The sequence below is a fragment of the Rhineura floridana genome, chromosome 6, assembly GCF_030035675.1.
Source record: "Rhineura floridana isolate rRhiFlo1 chromosome 6, rRhiFlo1.hap2, whole genome shotgun sequence".
In the NCBI taxonomy this organism is placed as follows: domain Eukaryota; kingdom Metazoa; phylum Chordata; class Lepidosauria; order Squamata; family Rhineuridae; genus Rhineura; species Rhineura floridana.
The window spans coordinates 107,814,494-107,834,346 of record NC_084485.1 but is presented as its reverse complement, the minus strand read 5'-3'; the positions used below and the strand labels follow the sequence as shown (position 1 = coordinate 107,834,346).

Here is a 19,853-nt window from a genome sequence, read left to right as displayed (position 1 = left end):
GAAGGAAACTGGTTTTAGTTTTTCCTTCACCAGGTGATTGGCAGCATCACTGATGATTTGCAGGGGATGACTTTCAGGCAGCTGGATGAAAATGAAAACACAGGAGTCCTGGCAACAGGTTCCTCAAAAACGATTGAAGTCAATTCATTAACTAAGCCAATGGTTGCCGCAATTTGCACACAAAGTATCCCAACATAAGCCGATCCACTTGGAAATGAATCCTTCCAAGAGTTACTTCACTGTAAATATGTTTTAATATTGCAACTTGAGAATACCCACTTGTAGTATTCTGACATTGTACAGAATCTAGCTGTTGGCTAGTCACAATGCTTAGCCTTTCTGACTACACTCTCTTCAGAATCTACTTGTATGAAAGATCAACAGAAGAAGACAAAACAAAGACAAAACGAAAACACACCAAATCCCACATAAATTTCCTTTGGTTAAAGAATTTTATTTTATTATCTTAATTCATTATATTCTGCTTTTGGATCAGATATATGCCCAAAACAATTTACAAAGGCATTTTAAAATCACAACAAAAATCAAAGTAAGATCATTATACAAAACAAATCACAAAATGGCAGCATCACAACACATAAAAAGTCCAAAAAGCCAGCCTAAAACTTTGGTGAATAAGTCTGTCATATCCTGAACACGCTTACTGGGGAAAAGTGTAAATCCCTGAATACACATGCTTTGGATTGCTGTGTTATGCTACAATTCCATGCACATTTCACTAGAAAGCAAATCCAACTGTCCTCTAAAAGCTTTATTTCTGAGTAGACCTGCTTAGGATTTTAATAAACAGCTGGTGCCTAAAATATATTAAAGCTACAGGCAAATGTTTGAAAATATGTTTGCACATGAAATGTAGAATGATGCTGTGAACAGGCATACCAACTGTCATTCTGATAGCTTAATGGTTGTTCAACAAAGATTGAACAGACACATTCAAATGCACAAGTGTTTTGCCTGCTTAAACCAAACAAGCCTGAAAAGAGGGAAAGTGTTGCTAGAGGTAACACTCTTCTTTGAAAAAGTTTTAAGTGGTTTTCAATCAAACTTCTAAATAAGTTCCATTCCTCACTTGAATTAATAAAAACTGAAAACATAACAACAATAATGGACAGCTATTTGCCTCTTTGCGTTTTTATAGATTTGAAATATTTCATTATTTTTTTATCAAAAGAATAGTTTATCTGCATTTTTGCATTATTAATGTTATGCTACAATAACACTGTTAATGCAGTTTCATTATTTCTACTTCAATGAAAAAAAAAGTATGTGTACTGCTTGCTTCTGGGTTTCTGCAAGCTTGAAAGCAATCAATCCTCTTCAAATTAAAGAATGTACTATTTTCATACACTTTTACAAATCAGATTTCTTTTTCACTTTATGCAGACTGATTTCTTCATAAAGTTGCTGCCTGAACTTCAACATGTCTTCTACATCTTTGTGGCGAAGCATTTCTTCAACAGACAAGAGCTTACAACCATTCAATTTAAAAGGCAACTTTTGCTGCACGGAGTTTAATATGCCTAATGACATTTTCACTGAATCACTTAAAGTGGAGCAAATAGGGAAAATCCGAACTGTCCATAAACCCAGGCATGTTTTGTCACCGGAAAAGAGCTTGTCTGAAATGCTCAAGCCCCAGAGCTCTAAGCACTGTCCAAGGCTGATTCCCAAAAAATTTAGTAAGTGAGCATCTGCCAAATTTGTCACTTTCTTTTTCAGGTTGTCTTCTGTACCAAACACCATGCTCACATACATTAGTTCTCCATCAATCCTTATGCTTAGTGTAGTTATGAAAGTATTAGGAGGGATGTCTGCTTTTGTGTCAATATAGCAGCCACTAATAATACTGTTAGGTCCCACTGAAACCTCTGGTCCCAGCCTAGAGTACTCAACAATTGAGCCAGGTGCAACAGAACACCTTGAACCGAGTATACTATGAATGATACATGCTGATTTCCCCAAGTCCTCCACATTGTTTGGACAGATGCTAAACACATTTGGCATCAACCCCATTTCCAATTTTAACTTGCTATCAGAAGTGAAATGAAACAAATATTCACAAGTAGTCCCAATGTGATAGAATTTGGAATTATTTAACAGTATGACATTAAGGGGCAATCCTTTTAAAAGTTCAAATATTTTCTCCCTTATTTCCACTAGTCCCGATTCTTCTTTTGTGGCATTTTCTATGCTTTTTGTATAACTTTGTGTTGCTCCAGGCCCTAATGCCTGGAGAAAATCACCATAGGCATCTATTTCACAGCACAGTGTGCCCATCTGTTTATAAAATGCCAGAAGTAGTTTTGCAGTGGTGTTATCGATGTAAAATAAACTATCTGTATATACATACTTAGAAATGACTAGTGAGTTTTCCGGTCCTCCAGAAGATGCCAGATAATTACTTCTTTCACATACTGCTCCAGACTGACACATCCTTTCAATGCTAGGCTTATGTAAGAAATGATGACAAGTTCTGTATTCGAGTTCTCCTTTTTCTGTCAAATGTGATGACGGCTCTAGTACAAACACACCATGAGTCGTGCCAGTGGTCAAACTGGAAGGATGAGCTAATGCAGTAAATCCAGGCTGATCAAATCTTATGAATTCTGTTGCTCCAATATTATAAAGTTCAATATCATCTGCACAAGTAATCAGGATGCCTGGACTCATGTAGGTGGGAAAATCAATGTACATAGTCAATTTTAAATCCAGCATTTGATAAACTGGGTCCCCAAAAGGCAAAGCTGTGAATATTTTTCCCAGGGCACTTGCATTTGGTAAACGTTGACTATATCCACCTTTAAAACAAAAAAACCCAAGAAAATATTTAATGTGATAGAAGTAAAATTTACAAAATGCAGATATGTGTTCATGCATATACAGAAGTCTGAGTCATATAACATTTCATATAACAGTTTTTGTATGATTGGTGAAACAGTTTTGTAAAAACACCCTCACTTGTTAAGGACAACTATTAGAGGAGTCATTATCTGCAATCTGAGGTGGAAAGCCATAGGATGCAGGTGGGAATTTATTTAGATTTATCCTTTTTCCTTTCCCTAAGAAGTCAGACCAGGTTGCAACGTTTAGGAAACATATTTTGTTTGAACAGGGAAATTAAAGCTTAAATCTCTTTTTAAATTCTAATTGCTACCCTCACTTTACACTTTACAATTGGTCCCCAATCCCAGATCTGGGTTGCAAGCCAGACTTTATTTTCTGAGAAATGGGGAGTAGCCATTGCTTCTTTATCCCAGAATCCTACATGAGAAACCTGGTATCTATTCAGCAGGCTCCTTCCGATTTAAGTTTTAAACACCTGCTGAAAACCATTCTGTTCTGCCAGGCTTACGTAGGCAATTAAAAAGATGTCTTTTTGCAATAGTTGACTTTGTTTTTATTGCATGGTTGTTGTTTTTAACTTCTTGTAAATTGTTTTCATGTTTTTAATGAAATAGTGGTATACAAATATATTTATAAATAAAAATAAATAAATAGCAGGGGTTCCCAAACCAGTGGTCCACGAGCTTCATTCAGGTGGTCCGTAGTGTGTCTATGGAATTGTGGTTGAAGACAGAAGATAGCACTTCCATCGCATTAAATATGCATATTGATTTGAACTGTATCTTAAATTAGTCTCTTTCTTGCATTTTATTGTATTACCATTTGAAGTCTATGGAATACATAAAATACAATATATAAGAAATTAAAATCAATTAAAATCATACAGCATCTAGCACAGAACACTACAATTCCTACAACAGGCAGAAAAATTATAAAGTGGTTTGTCAAGGCTCTCAGCAATTTTCAAGTGGTCTGTAGGGAAAAAAAGTTGGGGAACTGCTAGTCTCTAATAACTGGGAGGGACTTATTCAACTGCAATCTATTCCTTGGACCAGAGTCTGTAGGCTGACCCAATAGCTACAACCAGGGCCAGGGGGCGGCCAGGTTGAACACTGGCCGAGGGCTCCTGGGTCCCAAAGGGCCCCTGAAGGGGTCCTCCTTAGGGTGGGTGGGTAGTGCTCCCTTCCGCAATCCGTGTCAGCTCTCAACCCTGCCATGGATCATGAGAGGGAGCTCCCAGGCACCCCTCCTACCGCTGTGCAGGCCTGCCTGCATACCCCACCTACCTCTCCCTTGATATAAATGCTGGTTACGCTGCGGGCACAAGTCTGCCATCAACCAAGATGGCGGCCAAGGTTTCCCTAAGGGGCTAAAGCCCCTGCCTCCATGTTGGCTGATGGCAGGGATGCGTGCATGTAGCATGCACACGTGCCATCAACCAAGATGGCAGTGGAAGCATCAGCCCCTTAGGGAAGCCTCGGCTACCATATTGGTTGATGGCAGGCATGCCTGCACAGCATTCACCAAGGGACAGGTAGGTAGGTGGGCTGTGCACGTGTGTACCTGGGCAGGCTGGCGCCCAAGGGCCCCAGCATGCCTGGTGCAGGCCCTGGCTACAACATCCAGCCAAATTTCTGTACTTACCCCTACTCATCCCCACCCCATTCCCCATTTTGTGCAACATCTTGCCTGATTAATGTTGGAAGTGGGGCAAGAGCAGCTTCTGTTTTGTTCTTTTGTTTATGTTCCAGAAAAGAAATAGAGTTAGGGTCCTCCAGATGCATAGGCTTGACTACCTTTACCTGTGATGCTCTGACTGACTTCCTTCCACGAGACTGATATGCTTAGGGAAGCTTATCTGCCCCTCTTCTTTCCGCCATTTCCTCTCTTCTTCGACTGTCCGAGAGAGAGGAGACATCCCTTTGTCTCTGCTCTCTCTCTCCTGAGCCATGAGGGCAACCCCCACGTCTGGGCGTTGCGCCTCCAACTTAGTTAGCTAGCTAGAACTAGGTTTGCCTTTCCTATCTACTATGTATTTCTATAAATAAAGTAGCTTTTCTTATTTTACTAAGTCTTAAGTGTCAGTGATCTCAATGCAGGGTAAAAGCCTGCTTTCTTAGGTAAATGCACACACTGGCACACAGCATCTCAGACTGTTGACAAACTCTGCTAATAGCTATACAAATTTACATAGCAATTAAGAGTTCTGGAGAACTCAAAAGCTTGCCACATTTAAAATAAGGACTTCCACAAACATTGGCTTCTGCAACCATTCTGCAAATAATAAGCCCAGATGTATATTGGTCCTACGATTTGGGGAATCATAATTCAAATCAGTCAGCTATAAATTGAAACAAACAAACCACAATCTGGGTTCACATGACACAAGCCACAGAATGGCTTGTTTGTGCTATGTGCAACATCCATCAGGGTGGCATAAGTCATACAGAGGGCAAGAGGCACATTCACAATTATTCCATGGTTTAAAACAAACTGTAGTGTGACATCTGAACCAGCAATGTATTAAGAAAGTAACCTTCAGTGTGCATGTTTCACTGTTCGCTTGAATCAAAGGAAAGCCTATAACAAAGTATATACTTGTATGCATACAATTCATTACATGTTAATGGACAGTCTAGCACTGTGATTATTACTTTCTAGTGCACTGAACACTCATCAGGCACTGAGGACTGCACAGGTTTTCTGAACCAAGCACTATGTGTCACAAGTTACACACTGTTCTCTTTAACTTTAGGTGAGTTATAGGGGAGTGAGATTTTGTTTGATGTTGGTATTGGTTGTTATATGTTTTTTCCCTTTCTTCATGTCAAGGTTTTGAACACTCTATGATGCTAAGGATGATTTGACCTAAATAAGCAAATCCAATTTGAGTTTAATTTTGTAGCAAGGAAAACCCCAATTCATCTTCACTGCTATCTTTTCTTCAAGGAAGAAAAATGTCCTACATAATGCAAGAGAAGTGTAATTTAATGTAAAAGATTACCAGAATGAATTAATATGACAGTAAAAGAATCCCATTTATCACCATAATGCTCTTCTAAGCACTGAAGGACATGAAGCGTCGATCCACCGTTTCCTACAAAACATTTCAACATATACTTCAATTTAGAAGTACCAACAGGAAGCAATTAATATGCCATGAGTATTCAGTCCACTCATTTCTATGAGTCGACAATGGGCTCACTTGTGACAGGGTAGAATTTATGTCAGTTCAAATCCTCACAAAGCTCATTGGGTGATGTTGGACCAGTCGCCATCTCTCAGCCTTACCCATCTCACATGGTCATAAAAAGGTAAAGGTGTCCCCGCACTTATAGTGCGAGTGGTTTCTGACTCTTAGGGTGACGTCTTGCGACGTTTACTAGGCAGACCGTATATATGGGGTGGGATTGCCAGTTCCTTCCCCGGCCTTTCTTTACCCCCCAGCATATGCCGGGTACTCATTTTACCGACCACGGATGGATGGAAGGCTGAGTGGACCTCAACCCCTTTTACCAGAGATTCGACTTCCTCCTTCCGTTGGAATCGAAGTCCTGCTGTGAGCAGAGCTTCGGCTGCATTACTGCCGAGGATAAAATAGGAGTACCCATGACCTGTCCTGAGCAATGTGGAGGAAGAATGGAATACAATAAATGTGATCAAATAAATATACAATTAGCCTTTTTTATCTCCACCCCATTGACATAAATTCAAAGTATTTTGTTTGATTTTAAAAACTTCATTGTAATTTGCATAATAGAAATTTCATATTTAAATTTTACCTGAAAGTTGTCAAGACCAATGTCTAGGTCAACACAACTGATGAATGACTAATTAGATAGAATATTTAACTTCATAGATCAATTTCAGAGTCAGAGATGCAGTAATATTTATAAAAGACTAAAATAAACAACTGACATATTTCCAAAACAGACAAAAATTTTATTATGGCTGAAATCTGGAGTCTCATCAAGCCTGGACTGTTTATCCTTCTATAGCTACCCATTGTGAAACCTTGTTTGTCTGCATAGTGACTCACTGGTTTGTGACCTCTCTCTGTTAACTCTACTAATATCAGCCATTAAAATGTCACCTATTTGTGAAGTCGTGCAAGAAATATGAAGGCCAACTATCTTCTGGACATCTGAATGATCCCCTGCAGTGAGTAGTCTTGTCTTCTGTCAAATTAAAACTCACTGGCTGTGTTCCCACATCTTGGTAAACTAAAATTCCTGGTTTAATAAGCCGGGATATACATGAGCGCCGTACAAGTGCATATAGCCCTTTCATGCCTCTCTTTCTGCAAGCGACAAAACAAACCAGGATTCAGCACTTAAAGTTTCCAGTTATTTGAGACTCCAGAAACTATGGTTAATGGATACAAAATAAGCTCATGCATATCCAGGCTTATTAAGCCAGGATCTTCGGTTTACCAAGATGTGCGAAGGCTACCCTGGAGAAATTCTGAAATTAGTCTGGGTTGAAGAATGTAAAACATAAAATGGCCATTTTTCCTAGGACATGTATGTTCCTATTTCACAGGGCAGAACACACTGATCATGGAGGCTGCTGGCCAAAACCACCAACCCCATATCCTGTTCTTCCTCCTCTGCCATAATGTTTGGTAAATGAAATAGCCTTACAATCTTAAGACACTATACAATCTGATGAAAATGCAGAGAATGCTACCTAACTAGGATAACCTTAATAAATCTATTCAACTGCCATGTCATCCAAAAGAACATCCGTCTCATTAATACAGATGGGAGTTGCGCACTTGAATCAAAAGAAGCATAATAATAGTATTTGAACATATTTTTGGAGGTTTAATTAATATAATTCAGCTTCTAATGGCATTCTGGAAATCTTTCAGTGAAAGAAATACAGCTGTCATAATATGCACCCGAAGGAGAACCTTTTTATCTGTCTGAAAATTAATCAAATTATACTGAATATTTAAACCACAAACTGGCTCAGTTTCTGCTCACCAGATGACTGAAAAGTTAGAGACTTGCAAACTTGAGGCCTAAGCCTGCCAAAGTTAAGCATTTAAGTGGGGCAAAATATACTTCTGAGCTGCTCTGGGCTCTTATGACAGGAAAGGAGAGGTAGAAGAAAAAATATTATTATTACTACTACTAAGGTTAAGCAAGGTTATGACCTATGAGTTTTAATGGAAAAGAATGATAGTGCCTATTTTAGCTTGGATTACACTTTTAATTTTGCTACAAAGAACTTCTATGTTGATATTACCAGGAAATGCTATAAGAACCCACCAATTTTTGGTCCAGGAGGATCAACAAAAACATGGTAATGAACACCAAGAGGGAGCTCCTTTCTTTTCAGCTTTTCAGATAATTGTTGCTGGTAAGCTATTTCTTGTTTTTTGTCAACTGCTGTTATTATAACAATATCCCAGAATGTTCTAGGCTGCACAGTTTTGCCTGTTTGAAAATAAGAACATTTTATTACAAGAGATACAATTGCCAAGGGGGACAAAATGCTTTAAAAGGATCCCTTCCCCAACAGACCATAGAGTTTGGAGGCTTCCTTGCCTGTCTGACCAAGGATGGGAAATGTCAGGGGATTAAATGTGACCCTCCAGACCAGAGCTTGGAAGATTACTTTTAAACAGTAATAAATTACATTTACAGTTACTTGGCCCCAAAAAGTAGTAATTATTGCTACAATTACAACTACTCTGAAAGTAACTGATTACTTTACTATTTCTCAAAAATAATCTCTACAGTTACATTTCAGTTACTTAAAAAAAAAACGCCTACAAGATGCTGGCCTTGACTGCTGCACATCTAAGTAGCCTAAAACAACATTAAAAACAGTGGCGTAGCTAGAGCTTTTGCCGCCCAGGGCCATCCCTGAGTTTGCCACCCCTCTCAATACACTCCAAAAATACCTCCACTCTGCCCCCCCCCAGCTACGCCACTGCGGGGGCTGGCCTCCGACTGCAATTTTATGGGAACAGCCCAAGCCCGATTGTCTGATTCTTGCATCTAACCGCCGGCATTCAAAGCAGCCCTTCAAGGAGCCTGAAAAAGTAGCATGTTGTGGCCTAAATGGGTCTCTTGAAGTACCAAAGTTCCTGCCACGACAGAACTTTTAAGGGGCCAAAGGGGGCTCTGTTCTGGTTTTTTTTAAAAAGGATAGACCAATTTCCCATTTGGATCCTGCACTGCGACGCGTGGGTAAGGGGCGCGGAATCCTCCCCCACACACGAACACACCCCCATACGCGCAGTTTACCTCTCTGCAATCTCCCCTGGAACCCTTTTCATCTCCGCCCGTAACCTTCGAGTATGGGAATGAGGCAAAGCAGAAAAGCTCAGAGCGGAGGGGGGACACAGGCCCTCTCACTGTACAACACACTCCCACCTACCGCTTTCCCCTCTCCTTCGGCCCATCGCGCTGTTTCCTACTCTGCAGAGAGACGCCCTGTCACCCCGCCCCGCCGAGAAAGGCAGCCTGTCGCTCTGGAGAGGAGGTGTTTGTCGGCTGAATGTTACCCTCTGGTTCCCTTTCAGCCGCTGGGGAGAGGTGGCAGGGACTGTCTGCAGGCCTTGTGCCTTGGAGAAAGAAGGCGCGGCGTGCCGGCTGTGCAGGTGCGCTTGCTTCTGGAGGCGAGAGAAGCGGGTGCCCGTGGAAACCAGTGGCCGGCGGAAGCAGCTGGCAGAAGGCAACGGGCGCCATATGACTGGGAAGACAAGGGCGAGGCAGGATCTGGGCAGGTGAGGCAAAGCAGGGCGGGCAAGATGCAGGAGAACAAGGCCAGCGGCCGGGGTGGAGTGCCAAGTGACTCACTCAGAGGGTGAAAAGTGCCGCCCCCAAAAAAGTGCCGCCCGGGGCAGACCGCCCCCTCCACCACCCCTAGCTATGCCACTGATTAAAAATAAACACACACATACAGAGGTAGTAGAATAATTCTTTTTATCCATAAGATAGCAATGGTGGTCTCTCTGCTGGTAAGGGAGATGGGGAGGGAGGCTGAGGCCACTACTCAGATCTTTGCACATCAAACCAAGTGCCACCCCCCACTCATAATCCCCCAGCAAGCATAATCTCTCTCTTAACCACCTCCCAGACCCTGCTGTGTCAGCAACTAAGGGACACTCACCCAAGCAAACATTTTCCCCTGAGATGCAAAAAAGTTAAAATACTGCAAATGCAGCACAGTAGCCAGAGAGGGTGGTGGAGGCCACTTTGTGTGCCAAAACATGTTGTCATCTTTCACCTCCACAGTTTTTTATCTCCATTCTGCTGCTGCCTCCTTCTCCTCCTTTATCCATGTTCTTGACCTCCAGCTCCTTTTTCCCTCCACTCCATTTTTTTAAACAATTGTTTTCTCCACTCCATCCAGTCTCACTCTCCACCTCCTCCCTTGTTGTCTCCTACCCACCCACAGACCATGATGATAATGAAAGTTAAAGAGGAAAGCACAAAAGCAGGACTACAGCTGAACATCAAGAAGACTAAAATAATGATAACAGAAGATTTATGTAACTTTAAAGTTGACAATGAGGACATTGAACTTGTCAAGGATTATCAATACCTCGGCACAGTCATTAACCAAAATGGATACAATAGTCAAGAAACCAGAAGAAGCCTAGGGTTGGGGAGGGCAGCTATGAGAGAACTAGAAAAGGTCCTCAAATGCAAAGAAGTATCACTGAACACTAAAGTCAGGATCATTCAGACCATGGTATTCCCAATCTCTATGTATGGATGTGAGAGTTGGACAGTGAAAAAAGCTGATAAGAGAAAAATCAGCTCATTTGAAATGTGGTGTTGGAGGAGAGCTTTGGGCATACCATGGACTGCAAAAAAGACAACCATTATAACCAAGTGACTTCCTGGAGCTATTATTGCAAATAAATACTCTGAATGCCAGCACTCCCCCTAGGCTCCTAGATCTGAGGCTTTGATTTGTAAGTTTGACAGTTTCATTTAACGTCAGTTCACAAAAGCACCAAATATCCAGATAAAAGCTGGCTGCAGGATCCCCAGTTCCAGTCTCACTTAATGGTCCTCGATAAGTCATTTGAAATCTGCTACATTAATGAAACATTATTGCCAGATACCCCAATATCACCACACACATACATATGCGAAGGCAACTCCAGAAACATAGCTCAACCACCTCTTTCAGAGTCCATCTACTACCTCAACACTTTCAGTAAGCTAGGAGCCTCCAGAGAGCTCATATCTCAGTAGCAGAGGAAACGTGTTTCATGAGCTGAGGTCCTAAATTCAATCCCTGACAGTTAAGAGGATCTCAGACGACAAAGCTAGCAAAAGCCCTTGGCCTGAGCGGCTGCCAGTCAGAAGCAGTAATACTGGGCTAGATGAGCCACTAGTCTGATTCAGTATAAAGCAGTCTTCTATGTTCAGAAAACATGTTCAACTCGAGGCATCTCCTTTCAAATCCACAGAACTTTCCAAACATGATATATACACTCTCCCCTATGAAGAATTCAATACCTGACAGAACTTTCTGGGTTTTTAGGACCCAAACAAAACATCCATAATTCCTCCTTCATTCAGAACCTGGAGAACTAACAGTCTACCCTATTCATGTTTACTCAGAAGCAAGCCTCATCCCAGAGCCATCTGTCCTTGACCATTTGTGGGGAAGAAAGCAAATATTTCACCAGAGAGCAGGAGGGTTTTTTGGGGGGAAGGGGGGGTCCAGAGTTCTATAACAAGAGCATTAAGTTCAATTGGATTTGCTTCCAAACAAGCGTACTTATGATTCCAGTCACCATGCAGCCCAATCCTATGTATGTTTAGCGAGATCAATGCAACTTAGTTCCGAGTGTGTTCAGGCCTGTGCACTAAGTACTGCGAACCAATCCTATGCATTCTAATTTTTTTTATGCTCAGAAGTAATCCACCAAATTGACCCCCATATCCAATTTTAGATGGTAAGCTCCTCCAGGCAGGCACCTGTCCTGTGCCTTAATATGCAGTGTTGTTACCTAAAAAAAAAAAAATGCTCATCAGTGAAGCATGCATAGCAGAGAAAGGGGGGGCGGCGGCAGGGCAAATGAGTGAGTGGGGGGCAGGCAGGGGCAAAAAGAGGGGGTGGGGGCAGCAGGATAAGTGAGCAAGCGGGGGCAGAGAGCAGGGGTGGGGGGCAGAGCGACTGAGCGGGGAGGGCAGGTGGGGGAAGACAGCAGGGGTGGGGAGGCAGGGTGATTGAGCAATTGAGCCAGCAAGGAAGGCAGGCAGAGGAGAGAGAGCAGGGGTGGGGGGCAGGGCGATTGAGCCAGTGGGGAAGGCAGGTGGGGGTAGATAGCAGGGGTGGGGGGGCAGAGCGATTGAGTGAGCAGGGAAGTCAGTTGGGGGAAGAGAATGGTGTGGGGGGCAGGGCAATTAAGCGATTGAGCCTGCAGGGAAGGCAGGCAGGGAGAGAGAGTGGGGTGGGGGGGCAGGGTGATTGAGCGATTGAGCCAGTGGGGAAGGCAGGCAGGAGGGAGAGAGCAGGGATGGGAGGGCAGGATGATTGAGTCAGCGGGGAAGGCAGGCAGGGGGAGAGAACGGGGGTCAGGGTGATTGAGTGAGCGGGAAGGGTAGATTTATTTATTTATTTATTTATTTATTTATTTGGTTGCATTTATATACCGCCCTTAGCAAATAGCTCTCTGGGCGGTAAACAGCATAGGGTAAAATACATATATGGCAATAATAAAATCACAAAAACATATATGACATAAAAACAAATACAGTTAAACAGAAAATAAAAATAAAGACTTAGTATACAAGATTAAAAAGCTAAAAAGATTAGAGTGATTAAAATGCCTGGGAGCATAAAAAGGTCTTTACCTGGCGCTGAAAAGATAATAGTGTAGGTGCCAGGCGTACCTCTTCGGGGAGGCTATTCCACAACTCGGGGGCCACCACAGAAAAGGCCCTAGATCTAGTAACCACCCTCCGGGCTTCACAATGAGTTGGTACCCGGAGGAGGGCCTTCGATGACAAACGAAGTGAACGGGTAGGTTCATAGTGGGAGAGTCGTTCCACCAGGTATTGCGGTCCCACGCCATGTAAGGCTTTATAGGTCATAACCAACATAACATAACATAACATAACATAACATAACATAACATAACATAACATAACATAACAGATGGAGAGAGCATGGGGGGGCAGGGCAATTGAGCCAGCGGGGAAGGCAGGCGGGGGAAAGAACGGGGGTGGGGGGCAGGGCAATTGAACCGGCAGGAAAGGCAGGCGGGGGAGAGAATGGGGTGGGGGGCAGGGTGATTGAGTGAGCAGGGAAGGCAGGCAGGGGAGAGAACAGGGTGGGGGGCAGGGCAATTGAGCCAGCGGGGAAGGCAGGCAGAGGGAGAGAATGGGGGGCAGGGCGATTGAGCGAGCGGGAAGGGCAGGTGAGGGGAGAGATCATGGGGGGCAGGGCGATTGAGCCAGCAGGGAAGAAAGGCGTGAGGAAAGAACAGGGGTGGGGGGCAGGGCGATTGAGCTGGCGGGAAAGGCAGGCGGGGGAGAGAATGGGGGTGGGGGGCAGGGCGATTGAGCGAGCGGGGAAGGCAGGCGGGGGAGACAACAGGGTGGGGGAGCAGGGCAATTGAGCAATTGAGCCAGCGGGGAAGGCAGGCAGGGGGAGAGAATGTGGGGCAGGGCGATTGAGCAAGCGGGAAGGGCAGGCGGGGGTAGAGAGCATGGGTGGGGTGGCAGGGTGATTGTGCGAGCGTGGGAGAGAGCGCGGTGGAGGGTAACACACACACACACACATACACCATCATCACTCACCTCCATTCTGCTGCTGCCTTCTCCTCTGTCATCCTTGCCCTGGCTTTCTTCTCCACCGCCCATTTTTTCTCTTTCCTGCGCTCCACCACCCTATGCCTCTTCACCTCCTCCCTTGTGCCTCCTAACACAGAGCACGAGGGAAGAGCGAGGCTGAGCAGAAGCCCAGTTTGAAGCACCTGTCTTCTGTCCACCAATCACAGGAACAGAAGAATTCAGCTTGTCCCCCCCCCCAGTAACGTCCAAATGTAATGCTGGAAACATTACGATTGCTGCTAAAAAGTAGGGAAATTACTAGCCGTTCTATTACTAGTAAAATGTAATGAAGTTACCCACTCATTACTTTAAAAAGTAATAAATTACAAGTAACTCGTTGTTTCTAACGAGTTACTTCCAAGCTCTGCTCCAGACATCTTTATTTGGCCCTTGGCACTTCCCCCAGGCCATACCCCCTTGACAGTCACACCCCCGACTAGTCCTACTTGCACCCTTCCTGGGTGTTTTTGCCGGGTTGGAATGTATATTTGAATTGAATTTGTGTGCCTGGATGGATGTGTGTGTGCGTGTAGAAACCCTTTCAACAAGACTTCAAGTAGAGACCTTATCCCAGTCTGCATCTGTGTTGGAATTGCTTTTCAATATTTTTTAAAGCTTTTTAAAAAAAGATATTAAAGCTTTTTTTATTTTAAAAAATATGTTTTTAAGGATGTTTTGTTTTAATATATTTTAAAGTCTGTTTCTATGATGTTTTAGAGTGTTTTTAGTGCTTTTGTTTGCTGTCCTGGGCCCGTACTGGGAGGAAGGGCGGGATATAAATCTAATAATAATAGAAACTAGCCTACTGTACAAAGATAAAATTCACATTCATTGCTCTCCTCACTTTTGCCACTGCCATGCGACCACCAGAAGGTTGCCTGGAAGGGAATGTGATTCTTGGGCTGAAAAAGGTCCCCTAGCCCTGAGCTTACATCCTAAAGCTTATCAGACCTCTCTGCCTTTCTTCTCTCCCTACTACATGCTAGTTGTCCCTGGCTGATATCCCTATCTCCATGCCCCTTGGAAAGCTCTAACAACAGGCTGTGATAAGCTACTGCTCTTCACTCACCCATGCTTCTTTAGTGGCATCAAGTTCACTTCATTCCACAAATGGCTGTCCATTTATCATTCCTTGCTATCTATAGCATCACTCCTTCTTGACTTTGCAAAAAGCACATGCACCCTCAAGCAGAAATGTTCTCTGTGTGCTGGTTCAGCATTACTAAACACTAGAAGAAAGTGCTTTAGTCTCTAATTAGCACTGTAATTTTCTATGAATTGCACACCTTACACATTACAATCACACACACGTAACTGAAGCCCAGCTTCCCTTCTTTTGTTTGAAGTCACTGGAGGAAGAGACAGATAATGGAGAAGGGCCTTCATCCTTTTCTTGACCACAATTTCCTTCGTCAAATTCATACCCTCCAAGGAGTTCCCCCCAGAAACTATATGTTAAACACACGTACACACTTTCCCTATAGAGATGGCATCATATGGAGCAGCTTTCAAAATTCAAAAGAAAATGGACTGTCAGGCTACAACGATATGCATTTGCGGTAATGTGTCATTTGAACTTAAACTACATTAAGAATATTTAGGGTTGTCAGATTGCAAACTGAAGATTTGCCTAAGGACTTTAAAAATCCCCCAGCAATTTTATTTATTTATTATTTGATTTATATCCCGCCCTTCCTCCCAGCAGGAGCCAAGGGCGGCAATGAGAGAGGTATTTCTCCTCCTTATTCCTTTTTGATCCTTCTGTCGGTCCTCCTTCATAAAATGCTAGGTGTGTGGTGGGATAGGTTGGGAAGGCAAATCTACTTAAGACATGTTCTCATTTCATAGTTCCTATGTGGCAGGGAGACTCCTGAAACACATTTCAGTGTGGTGGTATCCCTATATATAGGCTATAGTTCTTGCAAGCTTCTTACCTATCTATCTGTCTGATCTAATTAGGTGGAGATGCTACCCATGCACTAAGTGGTATGCAAATTTTAGGGTGACCATGTGCAACTTCGGCATCAAAAAAGCACTTCCAGCAGTCTCATATATGGGGGCTATCACATGAAATTTTCATTTATGTTTTTATTTAAAATCAGAAATATATCATAGAATCAAACCACCCTATATTTACCATCCAAAGACACACACCATCTAATCTTCCCTCTCCCTCAAATTACTAATAACATTCCATTCCCACTCAGATCCTAAACTGTATATATCCCCAAAGGACACACACACAAAATAGGCATCCACACTGAAGAAGCTGCCCTTTAAAGAGAACTTGTATGAACCTTGACATCTTTTTCCAGCAAGGAAAAAAAGCTGCCTTATTTCTCATGGGGGATTTTATAGGCATAAACCAAATACTCTTTTAATGTAATTGTCTGCATGCAGCACTTTGCTGACACTACAGAAACAACAACTACAAAAAGTCAGAGCAGTCATATATGACACATAAATAAGTAATAGATTTTGGAGGACATGTGGATTTTAGAGACCATGGAAAAAAATCACACAACAGGATCCAGAAAAATCCATGATGCTCTTTACAGTACTCTGTCCCATTTTTCTAGTGCATCCTTAAGAGATCATAATGAAGATTAATTGTTCTTGAATACCTTTTAGCCATCCTTTTGTACTCATCAGGGTAGTTAAAGATTGGTGCAAGGGCACATTTTTGCCACCCTTTCAAAACATAATTATAGATGAACTATGAACTTGCAAGCTTGCTCAAAATGTTGCAAGTGTGTAACATTTTGCTTGATCCTAATAAAGGTATTGTCTGACTGTGGATTTTGAAACTTGATGAACCAACATGGATTTCTCTGCTTTTTGGTATTCCAAGTCAGTGACTGTACATACTGAAACAAAAGGTGATATTACAATGGCCAAAGTGAAATCTTTCGTTATACGCCTCTGGGTTTGTGAAAGTATATGGTTTACTTAGAGTGGTTAGATCAGATTCATTTGTTAATAGCAATTATTACTTTGTGCATTAAACTGAGTTTGGTAGGGATGGAAAACCAAAATAATATAAAAATTATTGTCTACAGAGATCTGACAGCTACAATTGCCAAAGTCAAGCAATTAAAATCAACCAATCATTGGGGCGAAAAAGCAACAGTTTTGTGGTCAGATTAGGGATCTGGGAAGATATATTCAAGTTGGTGATTGTACATACAGAATTGGAAGGTTTCAACTTGGCTTGTAAATAGATACTTTGCCCCAGTCTGCACCTGTACCAGAATTGTTTTTTAAGATGTTTTGTTTTAAAGCTGTTTTTAAAATGTTTTGTTTTAAAGTTGTTTTAGTGCTTTATTATTTGTTTGCCACTCTGGCTCCCTTTGGGAGGAAAAGCAGGATATAAATTTAAAAATAAATAAATACCTGCAGAAGGGGAACAGTGGGAGGGGATTAGATGCCTACCTAAGGACATCTACTCAGGTAAGAGCAAAGGATGAAATGTAAAAACCTGGTTATATATTATCTGTGTTTAGAAACCCAAAGCTCCCCCCTACAACTATCCAGAGGGTAAAGAAAGCTGCTTGCCACACCCCTCATCTTTCTTGGACTTCAAACAAGAAGAAAGACTCCTAGTGACTCAAAGGACTAGGTACAGCTCGTTGCCTGAGGGAAGAATTTAGTTTGTTGTTTCCTAGCCAGCTGGTTTTGTTTTGTATTTTTTTAAAAAAAAAATCATGGTGTTCATCAGGAGAATTTGCAGTTTGAGAGTTAATGCCTCCCTCCCACCTTAAATGCCAAAAGGTAAAAAAGAATAAGCACAGGCTGCAGCTAAGAGACATGACTGTTTCCCTCAGGCAAGGAGCTATTTCTATTCCTTTGATGGCCTACCTGTCAAAAACAGCACCCCATCAAATTTGGTGCTTGCATTCAGATTATTGCTACTTAGTAATCCTTACCTCAGCTTTCTGGTTCGCAGTTATTGACCTATATCCCATACTTCTTTTACAAGGGTTCCCCAGACTCTCTCTAGCCACTGGCCATGCTTAGTTTTACCAGCATTATAGCATCATATTCCCAAAAAGTCTCTGGACATTGATGCACTTACTCAACAGCTCAACATAATACAGAGGAAAAATATACCCAGAAAAGCCAGTCTTTCCTCACAAGGCATTAGTACAGCCACAGAGAGCATGTGGGGCTATGGTGTGTCGGTCAGATAAAATAGTCCATGCATCCTATAGGTTGTTGTCAAAATCTGTCTCCATTAAGTCATCCATGAAAACACGCTCCAGTGATATCCCTAACTCACACTGCTAAATAGAAAAAAAGAGAGACCTAAATTATCCTCACCTTGCTGCTCCCTTACTTAGGGCCTGCACACTGTCCCACTGGGAAAGGAATAAGTGATTACCGCTGCCACTGTACATTCCTCTGTAGCATGAGAGTTACAGAAGTAGGAAGCAATCCTGTGCCCATTTACTGGAAATAAGCTCACTGAATGAGCTCAGACTTTCCTTCAAGGAAGCATGTTATAATGAGTCAGACCAAGGGTCCATCTAGCTCAGGATTGTATACACTGACTAGCAGTCACTGTCCAGGGTTTCAGGCAGAATTTCTCTGCTGGGGGTTGAACCTGGGATCTTCTACATGCAAGGCAGATGCTCTACCACTGAGCTATGTCCCTTTTCCAAGCAAATATCTTGTTGGAAACATTTGAACTGAGACCATTTTGTTAAGAGGTTTCTGTGTACAATGACTGAAGCCCTGTTTGGGCAGTTTCACCCTTTATCAGATTGTGGGTGGGGTTCCAAGCAGCGAGTCTTTAAAACAAGATGGCAGATATCAAAACTATTCGCTTTCTCCCTCTGCTCATACTTACAAGGAGATTACCAAACTCTTGTCTGAAGTTATGATCAGCGTACCGCTTCTCTTTTAAACAGCCTGGCAGGGATTACAATGCGACAGACTGAGCAAGCTCTGGAGGCCCTACACTTTTCACAAGGAAACAATGTTGTCATATTTCCCTCAAGCTTCAGGCTCTCCTGCGCAGAGCGCAAACAACACATTCGCAGCCTAGGGATAAAAAGTGTGTGTTGGAGGGGTGTTGTGCCGCGGCTGCTGGTCGCACTTGAGTATGCCCAGTAGCATTGACCATGGAGATCGGACAGCGGCCCTGGCGCTTTTAGCCACGCCAGCCTTCCTTGCCTGCTAGGGGTAATTGCGGGAGAGGGAGGCCTTTGGAGTTCTAACTACTCCGAGAAGGCTCCTTCCCACATGAGCAGCACCATGGGCTGCCAAGCTCTCAGGCCTGCCCCGCCATCTCGATCCGGGACGGAGGGGATGTGAGTAGCGGTGGGGGGGGAATAGACAGCCCCCAGCCAACAAAGCCCCCTCTCTATGCCGCAGCGCAGGGCAGCTCCACCTCTTAGTTGGGCGAACTTCTGCAGCCTCTCCCGTGTGGCTTGTCGCATCAAAACCTCCGCCTCTCCTATGACTGGCATCATGCCCGCCGTCGCCGCTGTCGTCGTCCTCTCGGTTGCTTCCGGACTGCGGCAGCCGACACCGCCTCCTCTTACTAGGCTGGGCTGGCCTTGCCTAAGAAGTCGGTTGCCTCGGTAACCAGGAGGCGCGCTAGGCCGGCTCCTGTTGAGGCTTCCCAACTTTCCGCTTATCGCGAAGTGCGGACGCGGGATCTTTGGGGTGCGTCTGGGAAGGAGCCGGCGACTGAAGGGGTGAGGGGGAGAAAAGACCCAGAGGGGAAGGACGATTAGGCACAGGAGATCTGAACCCCGGAGAAGCAGAAGGGGGCGGGTGGGCGGAAGATAAACGCTAGATCTCTGGGTGATCTGCATCAGACCAGGCAGTTGTTTTTTTTCCTTTTTCCTTTTGGATTGTTTAAAAATGGAAGGAGCAAGGCGACCTGTGTGAAATTAGACTGCTGGAACAAAGACAGCTTGGGAGGTGGAGGAAACCACGAGTGGATTTTTAAAGGACTGCATCGGTTCTGGTACCAAATACGTGTTCCTGGCTGAGCATATGCGAAGAGGCAGCGTTTCTTCATTCTAAGTGTATGCTCTGTTCCCACCCCCTAGGTCATTATTTAACGACCAGCTTTGGTTGGACCTTGGGGTTTTAGTAGGGGGAAAAAAACCAACCTAAACCTCACAAACCTAAGGCCTGCCCATCCTTGACCTTTGTCCT

General features: G+C 43.4%; 2 protein-coding genes across 10 annotated transcripts in view; one reads left to right on the top strand and one right to left on the bottom strand.

Moving 5' to 3' along the window:
• Positions 1-454: 454 nt before the first annotated feature.
• FPGT (fucose-1-phosphate guanylyltransferase) lies at positions 455-19,309 on the bottom strand. The gene is made up of 4 exons (XM_061633433.1): positions 19,075-19,309; positions 8,142-8,309; positions 5,870-5,962; positions 455-2,819 (listed from the first exon to the last, which is right to left on the bottom strand). The coding sequence occupies exons 1-4, from the start codon at positions 19,154-19,156 to the stop codon at positions 1,372-1,374; spliced, it is 1,791 nt and encodes a 596-aa protein (XP_061489417.1). The 5' UTR covers positions 19,157-19,309; the 3' UTR covers positions 455-1,371.
• The window catches only part of LRRIQ3 (leucine rich repeats and IQ motif containing 3), a 69,547-nt gene continuing 68,312 nt past the window's right edge, over positions 18,619-19,853 (top strand). For 5 of the 9 annotated variants that reach the window (XR_009763577.1, XR_009763578.1, XM_061633432.1 and 2 more), the window contains exon 1: positions 18,619-19,384. The gene's annotated coding sequence lies outside the window, so the exon portion shown is untranslated. The remainder of the gene's footprint in view (positions 19,385-19,853) is intronic. The other 4 variants (XM_061633429.1, XM_061633427.1, XM_061633430.1 and 1 more) reach the window with 2 other exon arrangements.